The sequence below is a fragment of the Pseudonaja textilis genome, chromosome 3 (assembly GCF_049901715.1).
Source record: "Pseudonaja textilis isolate UNSWEBS1 chromosome 3, rPseTex1.2, whole genome shotgun sequence".
In the NCBI taxonomy this organism is placed as follows: domain Eukaryota; kingdom Metazoa; phylum Chordata; class Lepidosauria; order Squamata; family Elapidae; genus Pseudonaja; species Pseudonaja textilis.
Genome location: NC_141992.1, coordinates 50,010,369 through 50,031,184, shown reverse-complemented (window position 1 = coordinate 50,031,184; position 20,816 = coordinate 50,010,369). Strand labels below are relative to the sequence as shown.

At 37.5% G+C, this 20,816-nt stretch overlaps 1 protein-coding gene across 1 annotated transcript in view; it reads left to right on the top strand.

Moving 5' to 3' along the window:
• The window catches only part of LOC113447773 (uncharacterized), a 35,731-nt gene extending 18,298 nt beyond the window's left edge, over positions 1-17,433 (top strand). Inside the window, exons 2-7 of the mRNA XM_026718149.2 lie at positions 4,998-5,423; positions 6,939-7,051; positions 7,855-7,952; positions 10,806-10,933; positions 14,027-14,123; positions 17,163-17,433. Coding sequence (XP_026573934.2) covers positions 4,998-5,423; positions 6,939-7,051; positions 7,855-7,952; positions 10,806-10,933; positions 14,027-14,123; positions 17,163-17,174 — 874 coding nt within the window. The 3' untranslated portion in view covers positions 17,175-17,433. The remainder of the gene's footprint in view (positions 1-4,997; positions 5,424-6,938; positions 7,052-7,854; positions 7,953-10,805; positions 10,934-14,026; positions 14,124-17,162) is intronic.
• The last annotated feature ends 3,383 nt before the right edge of the window (positions 17,434-20,816 follow it).

The following is a 20,816-nucleotide window of genomic DNA, read 5'->3' as shown; positions in this document are numbered from 1 at the left end:
CACTGCAGTTATTACATTAGTAACATGGTTGTTGAGTGAATCCGGCTTCCCCATTGCATTTGATTGTCAGAAAATCAGAAAAGTTGATCATGTAACCCTGGTACTTTGCAACCATCACAAATATGAGCCAGTTGCCAAGCCTCTGAATTTTGATCACGTGACCATGGGGATGCTACAATGGTGGTAAAGTGTGAAAAATGGTCATAAGTCACTTTTTTCCTGTGCTTTTGCAACTTTCCGTGGTCACTATATGAACTGTTGTAAGTCAAGGATTACCTGTAATACAAATGGCAGAGAAACCTGTATGTAAGCGGTTGAAAGGAAACATTTTAAAATCATGCATAATTGCCTGCATTTGGTAGCTGACATGCACACTTTTTTTGACTGTATCTGATAGTTTTTGCATTGACAGTTCTGCAACAGCTCTCCTCCCCGCCCCCCCCACCCCCCAAAAAAAGACAGAGAGAGAGAACAGCAAAGCACTGTAAATGGTGAATCTTAATCCTGTGACAATTTCTATAAGAGCATAAAACATCTGCAACATACAATAATAAAAAAACAATCATATATCTGAATGGGCCTCCTTGAAAGAGAATTGGACTACAGTTTGATGGAACCATTTTTTAATATTTCAGTTAATGTACCCAAATAATAATATGGAAGTTGTTGAAGATAATTATCACTAATGATATTTCAATCTGGATATAAACTTCTTTAGTATTTCTATGGAGCTATTTTTGTTCTGAAAAATGAATGAGTGTGATGCAGTTAGCTGTTGACATATTCTTTATTTTCTATCTGATGAAAGTTGTTCTAATTCAAAGGTTGAAAGACATTTCAAATCATGCAGGGGCCTGGACAAAGCATCCATCAGGCGTTCCCTAGATCAAACACATCTTTATTATGTGCCATCTGACAGCAGAAATGTTTCTGCTGACTGCCATATAATTCTTGTGACACTAGGCAAACTGCATACATAAACCTTTTTGGAACACAGAAGTCTATGACAAAAGATTCTGGTAACATGCTGGAGCTAAAAAATATTTAACATGCCTTAAAAATTAATTAAAATCATAACTTAAAATTTAATTTAATCTGCATCAGATGCACAATAATTTTGTAATCAAATGAAAATAGCAAAGAATAGCATTAGAATAGAATAGAATAGAATAGAACAGAACAGAACAGAACAGAACAGAACAGAACAGAACAGAATAGAATAGAATTCTTTATTGGCGTGTGATTGGACACACAAGGAATTTGTCTTGGTGCAAATGCTCTCAGTGTACATAAAAGAAAATATATATTTGTCAGAGTCAAGAATCATAAGGTGCAACACTTAATAATAGTCATAGGGTATAATAAGCAATCAAATCATATTAGGAAACAGTCAATATAAATTCTAAGTATACAAGCGACAAAGTTACAGTCATACAGTCACAAGTTGGAGGGGATGGGTGATAAGGAGTGATGAGAAGATTAATAGTAATAGTAATGCAGACTTTGTAAATAGTTGAACAGTGATGAGGGAATTATTTGTTTAGCAGAGTGATGGCATTCGGGGAAAAACTGTCCTTGTGTCTAGTGGTTCTGGTGTGCAGTGCTCTATAGCGGGAAGGAGTTGAAACAGTTTATGTCTGGGATGTGAGGGGATTGTAAATATTTTCACAGCTCTCTTTTTGTCTCGTGCAGTATATAGGTCCTTGATTGAAGGACTTGGGTTGAGTTCCTGATGATGTCATGGATTAATTCATGCAATTTTTGTGGTGAGAGGATGGAAGTCACAGCTTTCTTTGGTGGTGGGGCGTATTGGCTTCCCAGTCTTGCCTGTAGCCATGGAATTACCTTGTCATTTCCTATCTGTTTACTTATTAGGTCCATCAGTGCTTAGCCTCTGAGTCCAAACAAAGGTTCTTTCCATTGCCATTGTATTAGTAGCAATGATGACTGCAAGAGAACCAGTGAATTCCAGACTTCTGGACTTGCAGCTATATTTGCTAATGTAACTAAACAATGATATAGCTAGTCCTTATGACCACAACTGAGCCCCAAATTTCTGTTGGTATGACAATTGAGTTTTGCCCTATTTTACGACCTTTCTTGCCACAGTTGTTAAGTGAATCACTGCAGTTTTAAGTTAGCAAGATGGTTGTTAAGTGAATCTGCCTTCCCCTTGACTGTGCTTCTCTGAAGTCATAAAAGGGACCCCAGGACACTGCAACTGTCATAAATACAAGCCAGTTGCCAAGTGTCTGAATTTTGATCACATGGCCATGGGGATCCTGCAGTGGTCATAAGTGTGGACAATGGTCATAAGTCACTTTTGGGTGCCATTGAACAGTCATTAAATGAATGGTTGTAAGTTGAGGACTACAAATGGCAGCCTCTTTGGGTTCAAAAGCTAGACAGTGATGAACCTAATACATATCTAGCCCTATCCTACATCTTCCAGTGAGAATTGCTATATTATTTATCATAAATAGCCTGTGGTTGATGATACGGTGGCCTGTTAAAATCTAAGTGCAAAGTGTCTGAATACTTAATTCTCATTGCATTTGCAATGTAGGCACTAAAAGAAAAGAAAGTTTAGACTAGAAGTCTGATTTAGTTTTAAGTACACTGAGATACTATGTTCTCCTGTTTACTAAGAGCTCTCAAATATTAGCCTGAAAATTTAAGGTCTTGCTAGTTTGAGGATCTGTTTTGTTCACAACAATATTAGCTTTGCTGCAATTACCAGAAAATAGCTAATGAAAATGCTACTGAATGGACCTGGATACGATTTGTTAAAAAAAAAGAATTGCCATAAATTAAAACTGATTTAATTTGGAGAGAGAGTAGAGGGTCAAGAGTATTTAATTACACTTGAAATTAAAAAAAAAAAAACTCAATCTAGATAAAGCAGAGGCATTCATGTAGGGATAACTTGATAGGGCTGCATGCCCACAAAATGTTGAGTTTGCACCTCCAGAATTCAGCACTCTTTTGGCATAGCAAGAGAGTGAGTTTAATGTGCTTACCTTCAGTCTCTAAACAGCACAAAGACTGCCAATATAAATTTGCTCTGCCTGATAGATGGTATTTTCTCTGCTTTGGGAATAAACAAAGCAAGAACTGTTGTTCTAATAGTTTCCGGGAATGAGAGCACTCACAATGCATCTATTGGTGTCTGCTTTGCCTCTCCCAACAATAGTGCACTCCCAGCAGCCAGCCATGCAAGAAAAACCAGTCAGTTGCTATCCTTCATAAACGAAGTGGTGGGGCAGGGCCATGTTAATAGCTCCAAACCGCTTTGTGTTCTTGGGTTTTTTTTGCCATTGCTTATATAGACTGTAGTTTGATATTACAGTCTGATAGTATTGTGAGCTGCCTTACAATACTTGAAAAGTGCCACACATTCATACAAGTATGCATATGTTCATATGTATACACACAAAGACACAGAAAGTTTCTTCCTGTAAAAGTACACTGCTTATCCCAGAAAATATTGACATTTTGCTAGTAGAGCACATGCTTTACATCTGAAGGTTCTTGGCTCAGTCTATAGTAAAGATAAAGGTTCCCCTCATACATACATGCTAGTCCTTTCCAGCTCTAGGGGTCAGTGCTCATCTCTGTTACAAAGCCAAAGAGCCAGGGCTGTCCGAAGACATATCCGTGGTCAAGTGGCCAGCTTGACTAAACACTGAAGGCACATGGAATGCTGTTACCTTCCCTCCAAAGTGGTCCCTATTTTTCTACTTGCATTTTTACATGCTTTCGAACTGCTAGGTTGGCAGAAGCTGGGACAAGTAACGGGAGCTCACTCCGTTACTCAGTGCTAGGGATTTGAACCGCTGAACTGCCAACCTGCTCAGTGTCTTAGCCACTGAGGCACTGCGTCCAGTCTAGTACTTCTATTGAAAAGAGTCGAACAATGTGAGACATGACATTTCTCTTTAAGATTCTGAAGAGGTTGCTGATGTTTTAGGCTTCATTATTATCATTTTGAAAGATGATAGTAGTACTTTTAACATGGCAGTTTAGCCTTTTTTTAAATCTTCAAGAGAGCAGTTTTTTTTATTTCTCAGCCAAGACCATGTATTTTGCTATGCAAGAACTTGCCTTTTCAGCACTAAACAACAGAGTCTATTCTGAAAGTTCTTGAATACACTTGTAAGCTTAAAGAAGATACAAACTCAGCTGGGAAAGAGTAATGTAGCCCATAATTTTGCCTCTTGCCACATTTTCTATTGTTCAAATCTCACATGTAATCAATGTCTTTCTTTATCTGATTCACTTGTTTTCTTATGTATCACATAAACTGAATATATGAATCCTTTATTTCTGTGCCCTCTAAAAAGAATTGACTCCCCCCCCTTAATAAATGCTCTTTGCTTTGCCTGAATTTGCTGCTTTGCTGATTCATATTTTTAGGTGGGCACGAAGCATCAAGAAAAGTATCTTTCTCAAATTCAGGGATCAAGTTCTTATCGGCATAAGCTTATGGTGCCTGACCTTCGCAGCAACACTGGTAGATAATAAAAGACAATACTGGGATATTTGGATGAATGATGCACCCCACTGTTGGGCTGCATTATAGCTATCCTGTTATCTCCTATAGAAGATCATTATTCAAATGTTACTAATTACCAAGAGATCAATAATTTAGGTCCACGACACAGCTGTTTATGTGGAAACCTTCCTCATTATAGAATTTCTGAGTATCTTCTCTCAACGGTCTTGTTTTTAGGGAAGAAAACAGTTCAATACACCTGGAAGCCACTAATCTACGAAAGTGTAATGGGAGGGATAGACATCTGATCTAAGATGCTGAAATCCAGGAAGTCCCAATTCTTAGACCCCACCCCCTTAGAGAACTTTAGAATTCCTAGAGGATTCTGAGCAGTTGGGTTTTCAGTTTGAAGCCCCGCTTTCAATCTGTTGAGTGGAGCAGCCATCTTGCCCCATAACTGTCTCACAATGGAAACTCTTACAGCCTCCTCTGTTTCCAACAGGGCCTGGGTGCTTCAGTTCTTCCGAAACCTATTTGGAGGCAGCAGGCATGTGACCCAAGAAGGGGAAAAACCTACGGCAGGTGTGAAAGAGAAAGATGACATCAAAAGTGAGCTCTTGGACTGTGCCCTGTCAGACACTGAAGTAGCCATCCCAAACCAAGAGCCTCCCATTCCCAAGATGACTTCGAGTGAAATCTGCCCAATGGTAATAAATAGCCATACTGAGGAGCTCCCCCTGATGAAGGAAGCAACTCTTGGAGACACTTCCCTTAAGGATGAGAACAAAGTCTCTGCTTTATTTAACTCAACCAGGATGGGCCTAGGAGACACAGAGCCCTTTGCTGAATCTATGCTAAGTAACAATGAAAGAGTTTCTGCTGCAGGAGAGGAGGACCACAATTCCAGTGATAGAGGAACACTAGGAAAGTAAGTATTGTACCCCCAATGTTGTGGCTACAAAGCATAATGTGAATCAACATTTCTGATTGGCCTCACATTAAGTAGACTACTAGTTTCCATGGTGTACAATCTGAGACTGGCTCTTTCCCATTGTTATCAGGGACAAGTAAAAGTGATTCTCTTTTTGGACTGACTGGCATAGTTCACTTAAGTCTTCTGCCATTCATGCCAGAATGTGAACAGAGAATTAGATAATAAACCAACAGGGATTTGTATTAATTAGCTTCTAGTTGTATTACCTTAGGAATTAGTTAGCGGTCAAGTTGTTCCTATTTTTATTTGGCTATGATTGGCTAAGACAATAGGTTTCCTTATTAACTTTCCTTTAGATAGACTATCATACACACTGAATCGGTGGCATGAGGGTCTACAGCTAACTAAAGCCCATGGCATGAGGCTCTGTACTATCCAGAAAGACATGCACGAAAGGAAGAGCAGAGTTGGCAGCCTGCCAATGTTTCACAGTACCCACTTGTTATCATTTTGACTTGCTGCCAGGAGTGAAGGATGCAAAGTCAGAGAAAAATCCAGCAGAACTAGACTTAGCACAGGGGGACATATGTAGGCTCTAAAACAGGATATAAATTTGATTAATACATAATAATAGTAACTTTGTTCATGGGAGAGCTGCTCTTACTGAGAAATATGCAGAAGTGAATGTTGGCATTTGTCGGAGTTCATGTGGCAACATTGCACAAATTTGCTTGTCTCTGAGCTGCTGCTCTTAGATGAGCCTTTTCACAGAAAGGCCTAGTCTGTTTCATCCTATGGTGCCCCAATTCTTGGAAGACTGATGCAAAAACAGAGAATATTCATTTCACAGAAGAAAGGCGCTTGGAACACACTCCAAACAATTCATTCTCTCTCTCTCTCTCTCTCTCTCTCTCTCTCACACACACACACACACACACACACACACACACACACACAAAAGGAGGGGGGATCCTAAGGATTTTTCTGAAATAAAATGTGACAAAGTTAATTTGGGTTCCACAAACTACATCTTTTGTGGGGCTTTTGTGTGAGAATTAGTAGTAATTAGGAATTAGTAGAATTAGTTATCCTGCGAAGGTAGCTTTGAGCATTATGGTTTACATAAACAATGACACCAGGACTAATGCTTTATGTAAGCTTTTCTGAGTGAAGAGTTTTCCACACTCTATAATTATAATCATGGGGACTGAGTCACTGGGCTGATTAGCAGAAAGATTAATAGCTTAATTTATACAGTCAAATAAGGAATATAGTGTCAGGATATGTGTGATCCCAACAAATCCAATTCATTCTCCTTCCCCACTCCAAGCAACACTGCTATCAATATTGCTGGTTTTATTCACTCCAGCTTTGCCTGTGTTTATGTTTATGAGGTACCACAAATAGGCCAAATAAACAAAGGATTTGGCCATAAGTATTAAGGTGGGAAGAGAAATACCTACCCCCAAGATAGGTAAAGAATCAAGTGCAATCATGTTTTGGATTTAGGCATGAAATCACCCCAATTATATGTGCAGAAGATGGAGTCTCAATGGCTGCTGGGTCCATGACAGATATTAAGGATTGTAATGCTGAAGATGAAACAGAACATCTGCTGAAAGGTGAAAAATGAAGGAGGGTTCTTCTGATCTATTTTTCAAATAGCTATTGTTAATCCTATTGCCCTAATCTCCTGTAATACATGAATACTGAGAGTTTAAAGTTGAAGAAACCGGGAGACATGTTATACTATATTGTACTGTGCTAGAAGGGCCATTAAAATGGGTAAAAAATGAACTATTGGGAGCACTACACTCCATCTGACTATATTGGTTGGTTCTCTTGGAAATAAGAGAATCCTATTCTTGTATAATTTGAAGAAGGATACACTATACTTTCCTAGAATTAGAAGGAATCTTGTAACACCTTTTCTCATCAACACATGTAATTAAAAAGCATACTGTATGCTTTTAGATGCTCACAAAAGTTTGTTCATTTTAATAAAATGTGTTAGTCGGAAAAGGTGCTACCAATTTGTGGTTTTTTTTGGCTACTGTAGATGGCTGTTCTATAATATCTATTTTACTTCCTATCTAATCCTCCCCCTCAGGGCCCTTTCTTTCCTCTTCTTAATTGAACGGAGCTGGAGCAAAGGGCAGGGGTGAGAGAGCTGCAGGTAGGTTTGGTCCATTGTTGGAGAATACAAAGACACTCCCAGTTCATGTGCAAATGTCCTGCTGCTCTGGGCAAGTGAGCAGTTTCTCACTTTAAATTGCCTCTTATTTTTGCCTGTTTTCTTTGCACCACACAAGTAAATAGAGCCAAATACATGATACTTTTATTGTCTAGAGTAAGCAAAGGAGGCAAAACCTGGGAAAACACTGGCTGTTGAAAGCTGTTGTGATGTGGCTTTTCTTTTCTGTAGAAGATGTACAAAAAGAACCTGCGAAATCGGAGCTCTCTCCCTGGAACAGACTCATCAATATGTACAAGCAGCGCCGGAGGCTTCCTGCTTCTAAAATGGTAATTATGAGAGAGTAAGAAGCTTTTAGAAAGGTGTTTTCTTTCTCTCCCCTTGCTTGTCTTTTTGCTGCTGCTGCAAGAGACATTTTTTATATTAGCAAATATTATTCCATTCAGGAAGGTAAGAAAGCCACAGCAAAAGCAAAACCCTGGAGGCTTACACACATCCCACAATTCCAAGAAAATTGTTTGAGCACATAAGCAATGTATTCCATCAAAGAGGTAGAATTTTAGACTTGGAAAGTACCTTAGAGATCATCTGGTTTTCACTGCTACAGTGTGAGTGTCTTCTATTGGCGGAAACATGGAACCTGACATCCAACCTCTGTTTGAAGACCTCCTTAAAGAAATCACATGTTTTCTTAAGTTCTCCAAGAAATATACAGATTCAATGAGATGCTGATAGGTCATCTTACCCCGTCACCTCTAGTCAAAGTATTTTCCTGGAATCAGAAACACTATGTTGTTGTGTTATTATTACTAGTATTTCTACCAGAATTCCTACTGTTAGTAGTTCTATTATTTCTACTCTGATGTGCAATAAAAGGAAAGATCTTCAGGAAGAGCACAGTGGGGAGCATGAGTCTGTGTGTCTGCGCTCTTGCATTTATAAATATATGCATATATTTTGGTATATACGGTATAATAATAATACTTTATTTGCGGTCACAGACTTTTTGGTATATGAATATGTTGGAATTTGACAGAGAAGATCCAGGTTCAAATCTTCAGTCAACCACAGAGCTCACAGCATGATTTGAATTGAAGTGCGTGCTCTCTCTCTCTCAACATTATATAGGTTGGTGATTGGTGGGGAATGAGGGAGCCCTCCCTCCCTCCCTCCCTCCTGCCCGCCTTGAGCTCTAAGAAAAATGGTAGGACATAAATGCAGAAATAATCTTAACAACTTGGATGGGGTACATTAGTCTTCTCCGGAATGTCTTTTGTCTAAGAAAGTCCATTTGGGGTGATCTGAGATTATATAAAAATCCACCGCAAAGAAGCAGTAGTTATAGTTGTAATACTTTTGTGCTTAGTAACATGGTAAAGCAGATTTCTATGAGGTATTTAGATTCTTAAAATATAGAAAGGCTAAGTAAACGATGACAGGATTTGTACTCTATATTCCCAGTTTCATAGTTACTGCCCTGCTTCAGCTTTCATTCATTCTACAAATTGCTCAAAGGAAAAAAAAATCACCTATGAGGTGTATGAGACATTTTTAAGGAGACAAATGACATAATGAAATTGGCTAGAAATCTAATCTTTAGGGATTTCTTTTCTGATGGTAACCTTTGTAGTTGTAGTTTTTGACAAAGAGGATGGAGCTTCACACATTGGAGAGAGCAAATCTTTTAACATGCTTTTGCAATACATTCACAGCTGAATCATGCCTTCAAACATTGCCTTAAACTGAATGAGATGAAATGGCCTCTGCCATAGTTAGGAGTACCTGTTTCTGTCAGCAAAAATTATAGCTCTGCAGTAGAAAGGCAGATTTAAATGTGTCAAGCTGCATGGTACATCCAAGGCAGGAAAAGTATTCTCCTAAACAGCTATTTCTAAATAACACTGCTGTTGAAGCCATTGTTTAAGTTTTAGTTTAGTCTTCAGGGTTGTTGTTGTTGTTTCATTGATTCTTCACTTTCTTTACCTTTTAGAAGTTTCCCATTAAATGTTTGTGTGGCTGATTAGATATAACCTGATTTACAAGCCTGCTATGTGTCTGCTTCTGATATCAGAGCAGCACAATCGTCTTTTCCACAAAAGCTTAACAGCTTTGCCTTTGCAGCAATCTACTACATTAGATGTAAGGAATGTTTTAAAGCACACTTTAAAATTTACTTTGTAAGAGTATTAATAGTAGTTATTATTTTGACTAAATATTTAGTTTTCTAATGAAACTAAAAGAAAGTCTTGTATTATGAATGATTATGAATGAAGTTTCTTCATCTTTCTAGGTAGATCTATCTATCCCTTTGTCTTCTGGAGTATAATAATTCTGCTGTAGATTTGAATGTTCTGCTGGATTTATAGCCTCTGTTGTTGATATTTGATATACATTTACTTGAAAGCTCTATTTTTGCTCTGTGAGAGAAAAGCTCTAAACGTGGGTTGTTAAAGAATGTCTAAAACTGGAGTGTCAAACTCAATTTCATTGACTTCCGCATCAGGGTTGTGTTTGACCTCGAGGGGCTGGGATGGGTGTGACCAGGGTGGGCATAATATCACATTGATATCCCTCATGTGGGGGTGCGTGTGTGTGGCCTGAGCACTTTGCCAGCAAAATGGGCTCCCGATCTCTGTTTTCGGCTGGGATGGCCTCCTGCAACTCTCTGCCAGCAAAAACAGAGCTTCGGACGGCTGCACACGGCTGGTCCTTCACTGTTTCCAGGTCAGCCCCACAGGCCAGATCTAAGTCTCCCCCGCAGGCCAGATTCAGCCCACAGGCCTTGAGTTTGACACCCCTGGTCTAAAAGATTTACAGATTCCACTGGGGTTACCCATCCAGGTAAGTCTCGAAGGGGATGTAAGGGGCATGGTTTATACATATTATGTATGTACATTCAATGTAATCTTAGGTCTTTTGGGTAATATCATTTTTGGTAACATAAAACAGTAAAAAATAATGAGGTCATATGATGCTATATGAAACCAAACACTGAAAATTATTTGAAATGAAAAGTGAATTCTTGGGTGTCTGAATATTAGTTAACATATTTAAACACTTTTTATTAATAGAAAATAACTTTCACCATGTAAAGGCAAAAACATTACTTTTTTTGATTCAATTAATACAGTGGGTAATTTCAAATAATTCCTTATCTGTGTTCTGCCTACATTGTTTTGTAGTCCAATATTCAGGTTATTCCAACGCAACCAGTAACTGAAGACAAAGCCACAATGGACCTTATGATATATGACATTGCAAACCCCAGTGCTGCCCCATCAAGTTCCCCTAAGGCTTTTTGCATCTTAGAGTAAGTATATTTTGAGGGATACCTCTCATTCTTTGGAGACTTGGGGAGGGACAGGCCCTGAAAGTCAAACTGTCTGCAGTGTTACACCCCATAACCTAAATTACAGAATGGGGATGCGTAAACAAAAGTTATGGATCATGCTCACTATAGATAATGATAGTCTAATGATTCTGAAAATAACCATGTTAAGAAAATTGACCCTGGCAAACAATGTACAGATTCCAGTTAGTGTGGTATAAAAATCTGACAGATCTGTGGGGATAGATATAGCAAAAAGAAGGTCACCTTTTCTTTCTCACTGTTTTCCTGTTGTACTATATACAATATATAAAGAGTTTAAGAACCTACTAATAGATACAAATCTTTGTTTTTAATTACTATATTGTGCAGAGAAAATAGATCTTTAACGCCATGAATCCATGTCCTTTTCTACACCCTTAATTCTTACCTCTATTATAACTTTTGGGGGTCAAAAAACACAATTCCCTTTCATCATCCGTGGTGCACAGTGGTTAGAACATAGTATTGCAGGCTAACTCTGCCAATTACCAGGAATTTAATCCTAACTGCCTCAAGGCCTTATTCTTTTGAGGACGATAAAATGAAGACCCAGATTGTTGGGGACGATATGCTGACATTGTATCCCATCCAAAGAGCGCTGTAAAGGACTATGGAGTGGAATATATATTATGTATTGTAGATAATCGTTGGTTTTATCTTGGTTAGCTGTGGGAGTGGGAAATGCTCTCTGATTGGCTGTTGGATGATTAGTTCCCATAAAAGGAGTGATGTCAGCCAGGGAGTTTTAAGTTGCCTCACAGGAAGTATTTGATTAAAGAGCTGTAGAATTTTACTCTGGCCTCGTCTCCATTCTTTGCCCAGAATTTAACAATATAAGTCTAAGTGCTATTGCTATCATTTCTCTGTCTCCTTCACTGGTCACCCAACATCTTGGAGGCCACTTTTTATGCTTAGCAATTTATTTTCTTTTTAATTCACAGAGTAATATGTTTCAAAGTGTATTTTCATTCCAGAGGAAGTGGTGTCTCAGTTTACTGCTTGTTTAACAGGAAAGGAGCTGAGGACAGAGTGGATGTTTCTAAACAAATTCAGCGTAGCTACTTCAGTATCTGCTGGATAAAAGACATTGAATAAAGTCAATACCATCTATAAGGCAAAAGCAAAACCAATGTTAATTCTATGAATAATCTGCATTTTAATTACATAAATATTACAGCTGCAATAGAAATTGGAAGAGGCAAATTTATATTTCAGCTTGCATGATTCTGATAAGTATGTCCTTGTATGTCTAAGAAAATTTTCTAGAAATTCATAATGTATGTGTGCAAGAGAGAAAGAGAGAGGGAAAGACAGAATAAAACAGTGACAACTTAATAGACTTATTCCCCAAAGAGAGCTTTTAAACTTTTCACTAAGTGGATTGAAGATAAAAAGCATATTTGAATTTGGAGCACAGGTACCATCTGGGGATAATACTATGTATGACCACTTGGTGTCACTGTCCAATTTAAAATAATTTTACTGAAGCTTATTTTCAATAATACCAATCACAAATTTTAGTAAATAAAGCACAATAACTACAACACTGTAGTAATTTTTAAAGGGCAGGAGAAAGATGGAAAGACAACAATTTTTTAAAAAGTCCAAGGTAGAAACAAATGGTGGGGAATATTATGTTTCAAACAAAACAACTTTGAAAATCTTTGCTTGAAAATTTTCTTCATCCTTATGTTGGAAACCTCCCAGAAATATTGACAAACAACAATATATAAAAATGTATTCTTATGAAGTAAGTATGGAAGTATTTTATCTGTGTTACATAATAATTATTTAGCCAAATACAATGGATATGGTCAAGAACATATTCATCTTTAATATGAGTAATTTCCCTAAAGGAAATCAACCCTGACTGTTCTTTGGAAGGACAGATACTGAAGTTGAAGCTCAAATACTTTAGCCACCTAATGAAAAGAGAGAAGACTCTGGAAAAGGTTGAAGGCAAATGGAGAAGGCAGAGGATGAGATGGTTAGATAGTGTCATCAACGCAGGGAGCTTGAGTTTGGATAAACTCGGGGAGCACAGAGGAGCCTGGCATGCCGTGGGATCACATAGAGTTGGATACAACTTAGTGACTGAACAACAAACAGTACAGTGTCATGTTCTAATGTCACGTTCATAATGGTATCTCATGGTTTTATATTTACATATATATTTATACAATATTGATAACATGCCAGCTGCAAATATGTTAATAATAGAAAGCCAAACCTCCATATGAATTAATATTTTGAGTTTCCTTTTCAGAAACAAGGGGATCATAAAGCAACCGTTATTAAACATTCTCTGCACCATGGTACAAAATCTGTGTTGCATTATCCTAATGTTAAGATTACAGAAAACTTACTTCATGATGTTTAAATTGACCCTCAGCTGGTTAATTGACCAAACCTAGTGTTCATACCTCCCTTTACTCCCTATTTGCTTATATTCCACCTGTAGCTGCATAGTTTCTTGGTGTGATAGATTAGAAATACAGCCACAGGAACACACAAACAATGTGAAATGTGATGAGCTATCTTAAGCTCTCATTATTCTTCTGTTTCAGTAATTTTTATGTGGGCATTGAGGACCTGCTAATAAGATACAATATGGAAAAATCTGTATAGAATTCTGATTAATGACCTTTAGGAAGCAGTTCAATAGATTCTTCTGAAGGTTTTCTGATGTTTTACAGCTGATTTAAAATTAAATACTTTTATCTTAAGCCTATAGGACAGAAGTCTTGAAAGCAGAAAATTGTTCAAAACATGTTGAACAGAGTCGCCTTGTGGTGAGATAGGTGGCAAATAAACGTAATACTAACCTTAATATTGTAGAAGCTATTTGCAGCATTTAGATTTAGAGGCAAGATTGAAACTGGATTGAAAGTACTATGGAACTCATAGTAATCCTAAGAAAGACCCTTGTCTTTCCAATTTAAAAAAGCAAGCATTTGCTAGGTTGTGGCAATTCTAAATTTGCTTCTAATATGTTGCTTCTTTTTGTCTTCCCTTGCTTCATTTCCAATCAAGACTGCCTGAAACTGAAATTAGGGAAATGGCTGATGTTCGTGAAATAGCATGTCAAAATACAGGATCAAATGGCAGTGGTAGCCCGAAGGATTTTCAGGTGTAGTGTTTACTCAAGTACTGTAGATTTTTATTTGGGAAATTAACAAAATGGCTGCAATATTTCATATATTGGTATGGTCATCTTTTCAGAGAACACCTGAGCTTTGGAATCAAGATATAGTAACTGTCAAGAACTGATTGGCTGCACACAACATCCTGCCTAATGTGAGATGTTGAAAACTAATTTAAGTAGAAAGACATCATATGTCGGAGATGCAGACACATACTGATTCAGCAATTCTAAAAGTAGAATTGTGTGGTATTCTGTAACTGAATTTCCTTCCTCTTTTCCCTATATTTTGAACTATCATTTGAAACTGATGAGAAAATAAAATTGACATTTAATCTTAGTGAAAAATCTACCTTTGGAGGCACTAGCCCTGTTCATATATCACACTAAGCCAAAAGCAAACTAGCCATGTTACGTTTAGCACAATCCCCCCCCAAAAAAAATCCACTGTGGTTTAGCATAATACAGAGAGAAATCCATTGACTTGATCAACAAAGCATGTTCTAAAATATCCTGGCTTGGTGTCATGTGAGAAGACAGTTTTATTTCCAATCCAGACTTGGTATATTGGTTACAATATGATTCCCCCCACTCCATCTTTATATCTGATGGCTGAGCTCAGAATGAGACTATGACTTTTGGAATATTACTTATGCAATATATGACTACTAAGTTCCTAATCAATTTTCCAGTGTTTCTTGAGAGTGCCAGGCTGTCATCTGGCTTCAACTAAGCAAACATTCCAAATATCTACAGTGAACAAAGGGTAGCAGAAAACACAAAGACAGCAACTGCCTCTTCCATATGCAGAAAAAATGTTTGGAATGTAATAGCATACAATAGTGCCTGCTACTCAGCATGTGTATGTATTTATAATTTACCACCCTACACAAACACATCCTTGTGATTATTCTGTTTCTTTTTTACTTTATTTTATCCCATTTTCTGTTTTTCTCTTTTCAAAGTATAATTGTTCAAGGATGGTGATGCATTTTATTTTCTGCTCAAGAACAATCTAACCATGAAGCTCTATGAGGGTTTTTTTTTTGGTCTGAAATTAAAGGATTAGAAGGGCTGGAACAAAGAGCAAAATTATTACCATCTCTTTGAATTCTTACACTTGCTACCTTTGGAGTCCATTGGAGTCCATTGTAGAGGAGGATAAATTTAAACAAACAAGCAAACAAACAAACAACCATTATCCAAATTGGAAACAAACTATTTCTTGATCATTATAAAAAGCAGCTGCTTTTTGAAATTCTTCAAAATGCAATGGCTGCTGGCAGTTAGCTAGAGCCAATGAAGGCAATGTGGCCTGTTCATGTGGCATTCTTTGGTTGTGCTGTTCAGGTGGCAGTATAGCCTGGGCCTGCTGCAGTTCTGTTGGGTGCAGGGCAGGGGTGGGATCTGACTGGTGTAACTACCGGTTCGGTGATTTTACATTTTGCTCTTCACGTGTGTGTATATTGTCATCATCTAGCTGCCTGGACAGCTGAGCAGTGCTGCGCGTGGGTGCACAGCAGTTGAAAAAGCACTTTTTTCCTGCTTTTTCAACCGCAGCTGTGTTGTGCAAAGCAGCTGCGGTTGAAAACGCAGGAAATAAAGGTCAGGTAAGAGCCCAGGTGGGCAGGGGGACCAAAACACCAGCAGACATAGAACCGGTTCTATGTATGCTCTCTGTTTGCTGCTTTTCAGAGCAACCAGTTCTACAGAACTGGACAGAACCAGTAAAATCCCACTCCTGATGCAGGGTGTTCCCTTTAACCAGGGGTGGGATTCAAATTTTTTAACAACTGGTTCTGTGGGCATGGCTTAGTTGGTGGGCATGGCTTGTTGGTCATGTGACTGGGTGGATGTGGCTTGGTGGTCATGTTATTGACTGGGCATGGCCAACTCAATATCACTCACATTGAGGCACGCATCTCCTTGCCTGGCCTCTCGTGACTGTGGGGATGCTGCAACAGTCGTGAGTGTGAAAAATGGTCATAAGTCACTTTTTTCAGTGCAATTGTAACTTTGAATGGTCACTCCACACAAGCAAAGTACCAGCAAAGGAGGGGAAAAAAAACTCTAGAGAGCTTTCTGAGACAGGAAGTCTAGTCCTGCCAAGAATGTAATAAGGGTTAACAGAGAGGCAGTTTCTGTAAGCAACACCAGAATGTTTCCTTCCTGCCTTCCTTACAGGATTAGGCCAGTAATTTCTTCTAACGACTGGTTCTCCGAACTGCTTAGAATGTTAACCGGTTCTAGCGAATAGGTGCGACCTGGTAGAATCCCACCCCTGCCTTTAACTGCTATAATGTAGTAATTGCACTAGAAATTAGAGACTGAGCAAGCAACATTTCGTATAGTTGTCAGAAACATAGATTCTGCATCTCCTTAAAGTACAATGGTTTGATTATGAGATAAGCTAATTAATTTTTATCAGGCTAGTATTCTCTCTTTATTTGGGTCTGTAGTTTTTAAAATTTCCAGCCACAATGGTCAGTGGCTGGAATTGTAAACCAGTATATGACCACTCATTTGGAGAAAATTATGAAAATCTTAGGTAAATGACCCATAGCTAATAGTAGCATTCTATAAACTTGCTTTTAAACCATAGAGTTCTTTTTTCTAGCATTAGAGGATGGGGTCTGATAGCCTATTTAAATTATGATGCTTAAACAATGCATATTGGGCACATTGTGGAATATCAAAAGGTTGGCTTTTAGTCACCCACCACTGTCTTTTTGCATGGTACCAAGCCAGGGTATTTTAGAACAAGTCTGTTGAATTGCTCCTAGTGTTTTCTGCCAGAAGTGCTACTGCAAAGGCTCATTCGCATAAGAGAAGGACCATTTGAGAAGCCCCGTCTCAAAACAGTAATTGGCCTTATCCTTGGCAAGGCCCTACAGTGCCTCTTGGGCTCAACTGTTTCTCAAGAGTGGTTAGATACCAAGGAGAACATTGTAACAAATGTAAGAATGTGACAACAGAAAGCTGGCTACTTTTGTATGGTAACATTCTGTTTTCTCTTATTAATTTTAGAGCATGTTGTGAAATGCTGCTGGATTCAACTTGAGTCTGATAGCTTTACCCTTCTTCTCAACTTTACACAGGGAAGATCTACTGGAAAAAGTATTTTCTATCCACTAGGACATTTCAAATTTTTGTGTATTTTTCTTTTTTCTTAATGGAACAAATAGCTGCTCATTACCAATGTTCTCTTATTTTCTGTGGAATAAGTCTGTTAATATTAGCAGATATGTTTTAGCATATGGTTTGGACAGATAAATTGTTCTATCCCCCCTCTCTCAAACTCCATTGCTTTTCTTTCTTTCTCCTCCTAGAATACAGTTTTACAATGAATTTATATTTTTGTGTTGAGCATTTATCCTGGCACTGTGACACTTAGCTCATTCACAAGACACATGATGCACTTCCCCAATTGTCCATTTTCCTGTCAATATTCTGAGTTTGGATTGGGGTTTTTTTTTGCCTGTGTTTATAGCAGCTGTTTGGGATAATCACAATTTCTAAACACTACTAAGTAAAATATTTTACAATTCATCCTACAAAGAGTGGTTTTAAGGTCCAGCTGCATGGAATTGGTAGAGAAGCAAAATTACCTGGCTTGTGTATTTAGGAATGAAGCTGGGAAAGTTATACCTTACTGGAACATCATAGGGAGTATGGTGCTGATAATGGGGAGGGCGGGGATAAAGAGAGACACTAAGTAAACCTTTTACCTGATGTATCATAATTTGAAATGTTTTATATGAAACTGTACACCATGATCTCAGTTATTTGGGGGAGAAAGAATTAATGGGCAGGACATTACTATATATTTTTTAAAGCTACAGTACTTCACAAGCACAGAAATGAAATCTGACTCTGTGCATAGCAGCCAGTTTTTAAAATTTGTTAAACATCATTTTTGCATAGACTTCTCTGTTCACAAATAGGTTGAAACAAACCTGGCAGAACCTTGCAGGGTTCTACATTGACAGAACAAAAATCTCATGTTTTATGCCCTTGCATCTCTAGAAATTGGCAAGTGCCTTAAAGTCACACATTAAACACAATGGATCCTCTACTGCATTTAGTAGAAATGTCTCCTCAACAGCCATTGTGCCTTGAAAAAAATATCCTCACTGAAATAACACATACAGGAAATGGGTTTCAATGAACATTTTATCACAGCTGAGGTGACATTTGTCACAAAGATTCATCACAAGGGGCAAATAGTTATAACTCTTCCTCTGAAAAACATGGCTGAAGAAGATGTAATATGGTTTCCTATTTTTTAAAGCATTCTCCCCTTGGATGAGAAGAAAAAAATACCTACCATGTCCTGAAAAATATTACTCCTTACTCCTGATTTCTTTTAAATTAAGGAAGGCATATACTGCTTGATGTAGAGACATAGATTCCTTTATATGGATATTAAAAACACAGTGTTGTCATTCACACGTCATTTCAATTTTGGAATTTCAACTTCAAAATTTTCATTGTAATCTTGACTTTTTAAAGGTAAATTTTGACCTCAAACACTGAATAAGCTTTGTGCAACTCTAAGCATTGTTTCTTGTTATTTCTTTTCAGTATGAAGTGCTCCAAGGTGTTTTTTAGTATCAGCAATAGTTATTAGAAACCAATATTGAAATAAATAATTGAAAACAAAATTGAAATAATATATTGGAAGATAGAAAATTTTAATATTCCACAAATGCATATTAAAATGTACAGGAAAGAATGTATTCTTTCTTTTAGTATTAACAACTTTGATCAGGCATTTGGGACTGTTGACAGTAGACAGTCTTTTGCAATATTATATATTACAAATAGCTGCTGTCAAAGTTTATATGCAGAAAGTTTTTTTTAATTCTTGAAATGTCAGGAAGGTCTTTTATATTCTCTTTTCAATCACACAGCAGACTTAGGTCACAAAATGTATCCCTTAACTTTTCTTTATCTGGATTTCTGGCTTTTTAATCATTAGCTGTGAGACTTAGGCCAAAACTGTTTTACCAGCCTAAACCCTTTTGGATATTGAAAGTTTACAAAAGGAAACACGCTGTCATCCTGTGTTAAGATCAAGTTTTCAGCTCATTTGCTCCCTCCTAGGGATTTCTGGATACAAGTTAATTATTATTGTGCAAGTTCTATTGGTTATGTTTTAGAAGGATAAGTAGCTCTATTCAAAATTTTAAATGTCTGAAAGCAACAGTGTGGCAAATCTTTCCCGCACTAATTGTCCCATAAAGTAACTAGATATAGCCCATTTCCTAAAATATATATTTTCAGACGTTACTTTGTCTGTTAGATTTGTGCAAAAGTCTGTAGGGTTAGAAGAATCTCCTAGAGAACAAGCCTCCTGAATCCAAATCAGAGCCACACAACAATTTATGGAGTGATTTTGAGCTATTCAGGTGGACAAGTAATAGTCTTGTACCTAACAATGGCATTTTGAACAGAATTAAAGGACTATCTTTTAGAACATGGAACACAATTCTTCACTGTTATTCCAAAACACAGGGAAAAAAACAATGGGTTTAAATTCCAACAAATTTCAGCTGAACACAAGGAAGAATTTCCTAACCTACAAATTGTACAACAATGGAAGAGACTGCCTTTGGAGATGGTGGATTTTCCTTTGTTGGAAGGTTTAAACAGAAACTGAATAGTCGTATGTTATAGATGCTGTAGAACTGGATTCTTGCACTTGTTAGGGGATCGGGGAAGATGCTATCCAAGGTCCCTTCTAATTATTTCCTGATTCTATGATTGTAAATGTAATATGAGGTTGGAAACATTGGTTTGAATGTGTAAGTATTTTCTGAAGTGATCTTTGACTTGATGGAGTATGCCATGGTAAAACTAACATTTTAAAGCATTTTTTTTCCTGTTTTCTTCCCAAAAATGTTCACACATGACACATTACGAAGGGAATTGTAACCAGACAATTACAGATTCAGATTCAAGAATGAACTATCCAAGAAACTATCACCAGGAGTCAAGCTCACCCGAAGACTGCTTTTTTACTTGAGGAAATGGGAATTAAGTCCTGTAACCTCAGTGAAGCATACTTCTAAATAGATATATACACACTTGTTCTGTCAGAAGTGAATTTAACCTTAGCACACAAAGAACTGAAGAAGCTTTTTGGATGAGAAATGAAATATTTCTGAAAGGACCCCCCCCCCCCCAAAACAAAAGTCCAAAAATCCAATTGCCTTTTGGAAAAAGCACCTTTGGGACAGCTATGATGTGGAAGATTGAGAATCCCCATAGACACATAAAATACAAAGAAGTCTTTAGCCAGGATCTTGTCATTGTCTACATTTCTCAAACTTGCTATTTGCAAAATTAATAATTTCTGTTCCTCTTAATTTTTTTAATGTGAGAACTTTCCATTGCTTTATCATAATTGGTAATCATTAGAACGTTCTTCCTCTCACATTTCATAAGCAATTCTATATTGGTATGTTTGTGTATGCACATGCACACACCCAAACACAGCCAGAGAATGTTATATCAACAAAAAATATAGCTATTTATGTTGTCTCTTGATTTTATATAAACTGACTGAAGGTGAATCAAAGATACATTTACCAAGGCAAGCATTGGACTTAATTATTTCCACAGATGCTATAATTGTCTGTGTTTTAGTGTGGCAAACCTTACTCCCTGGATGTTAAA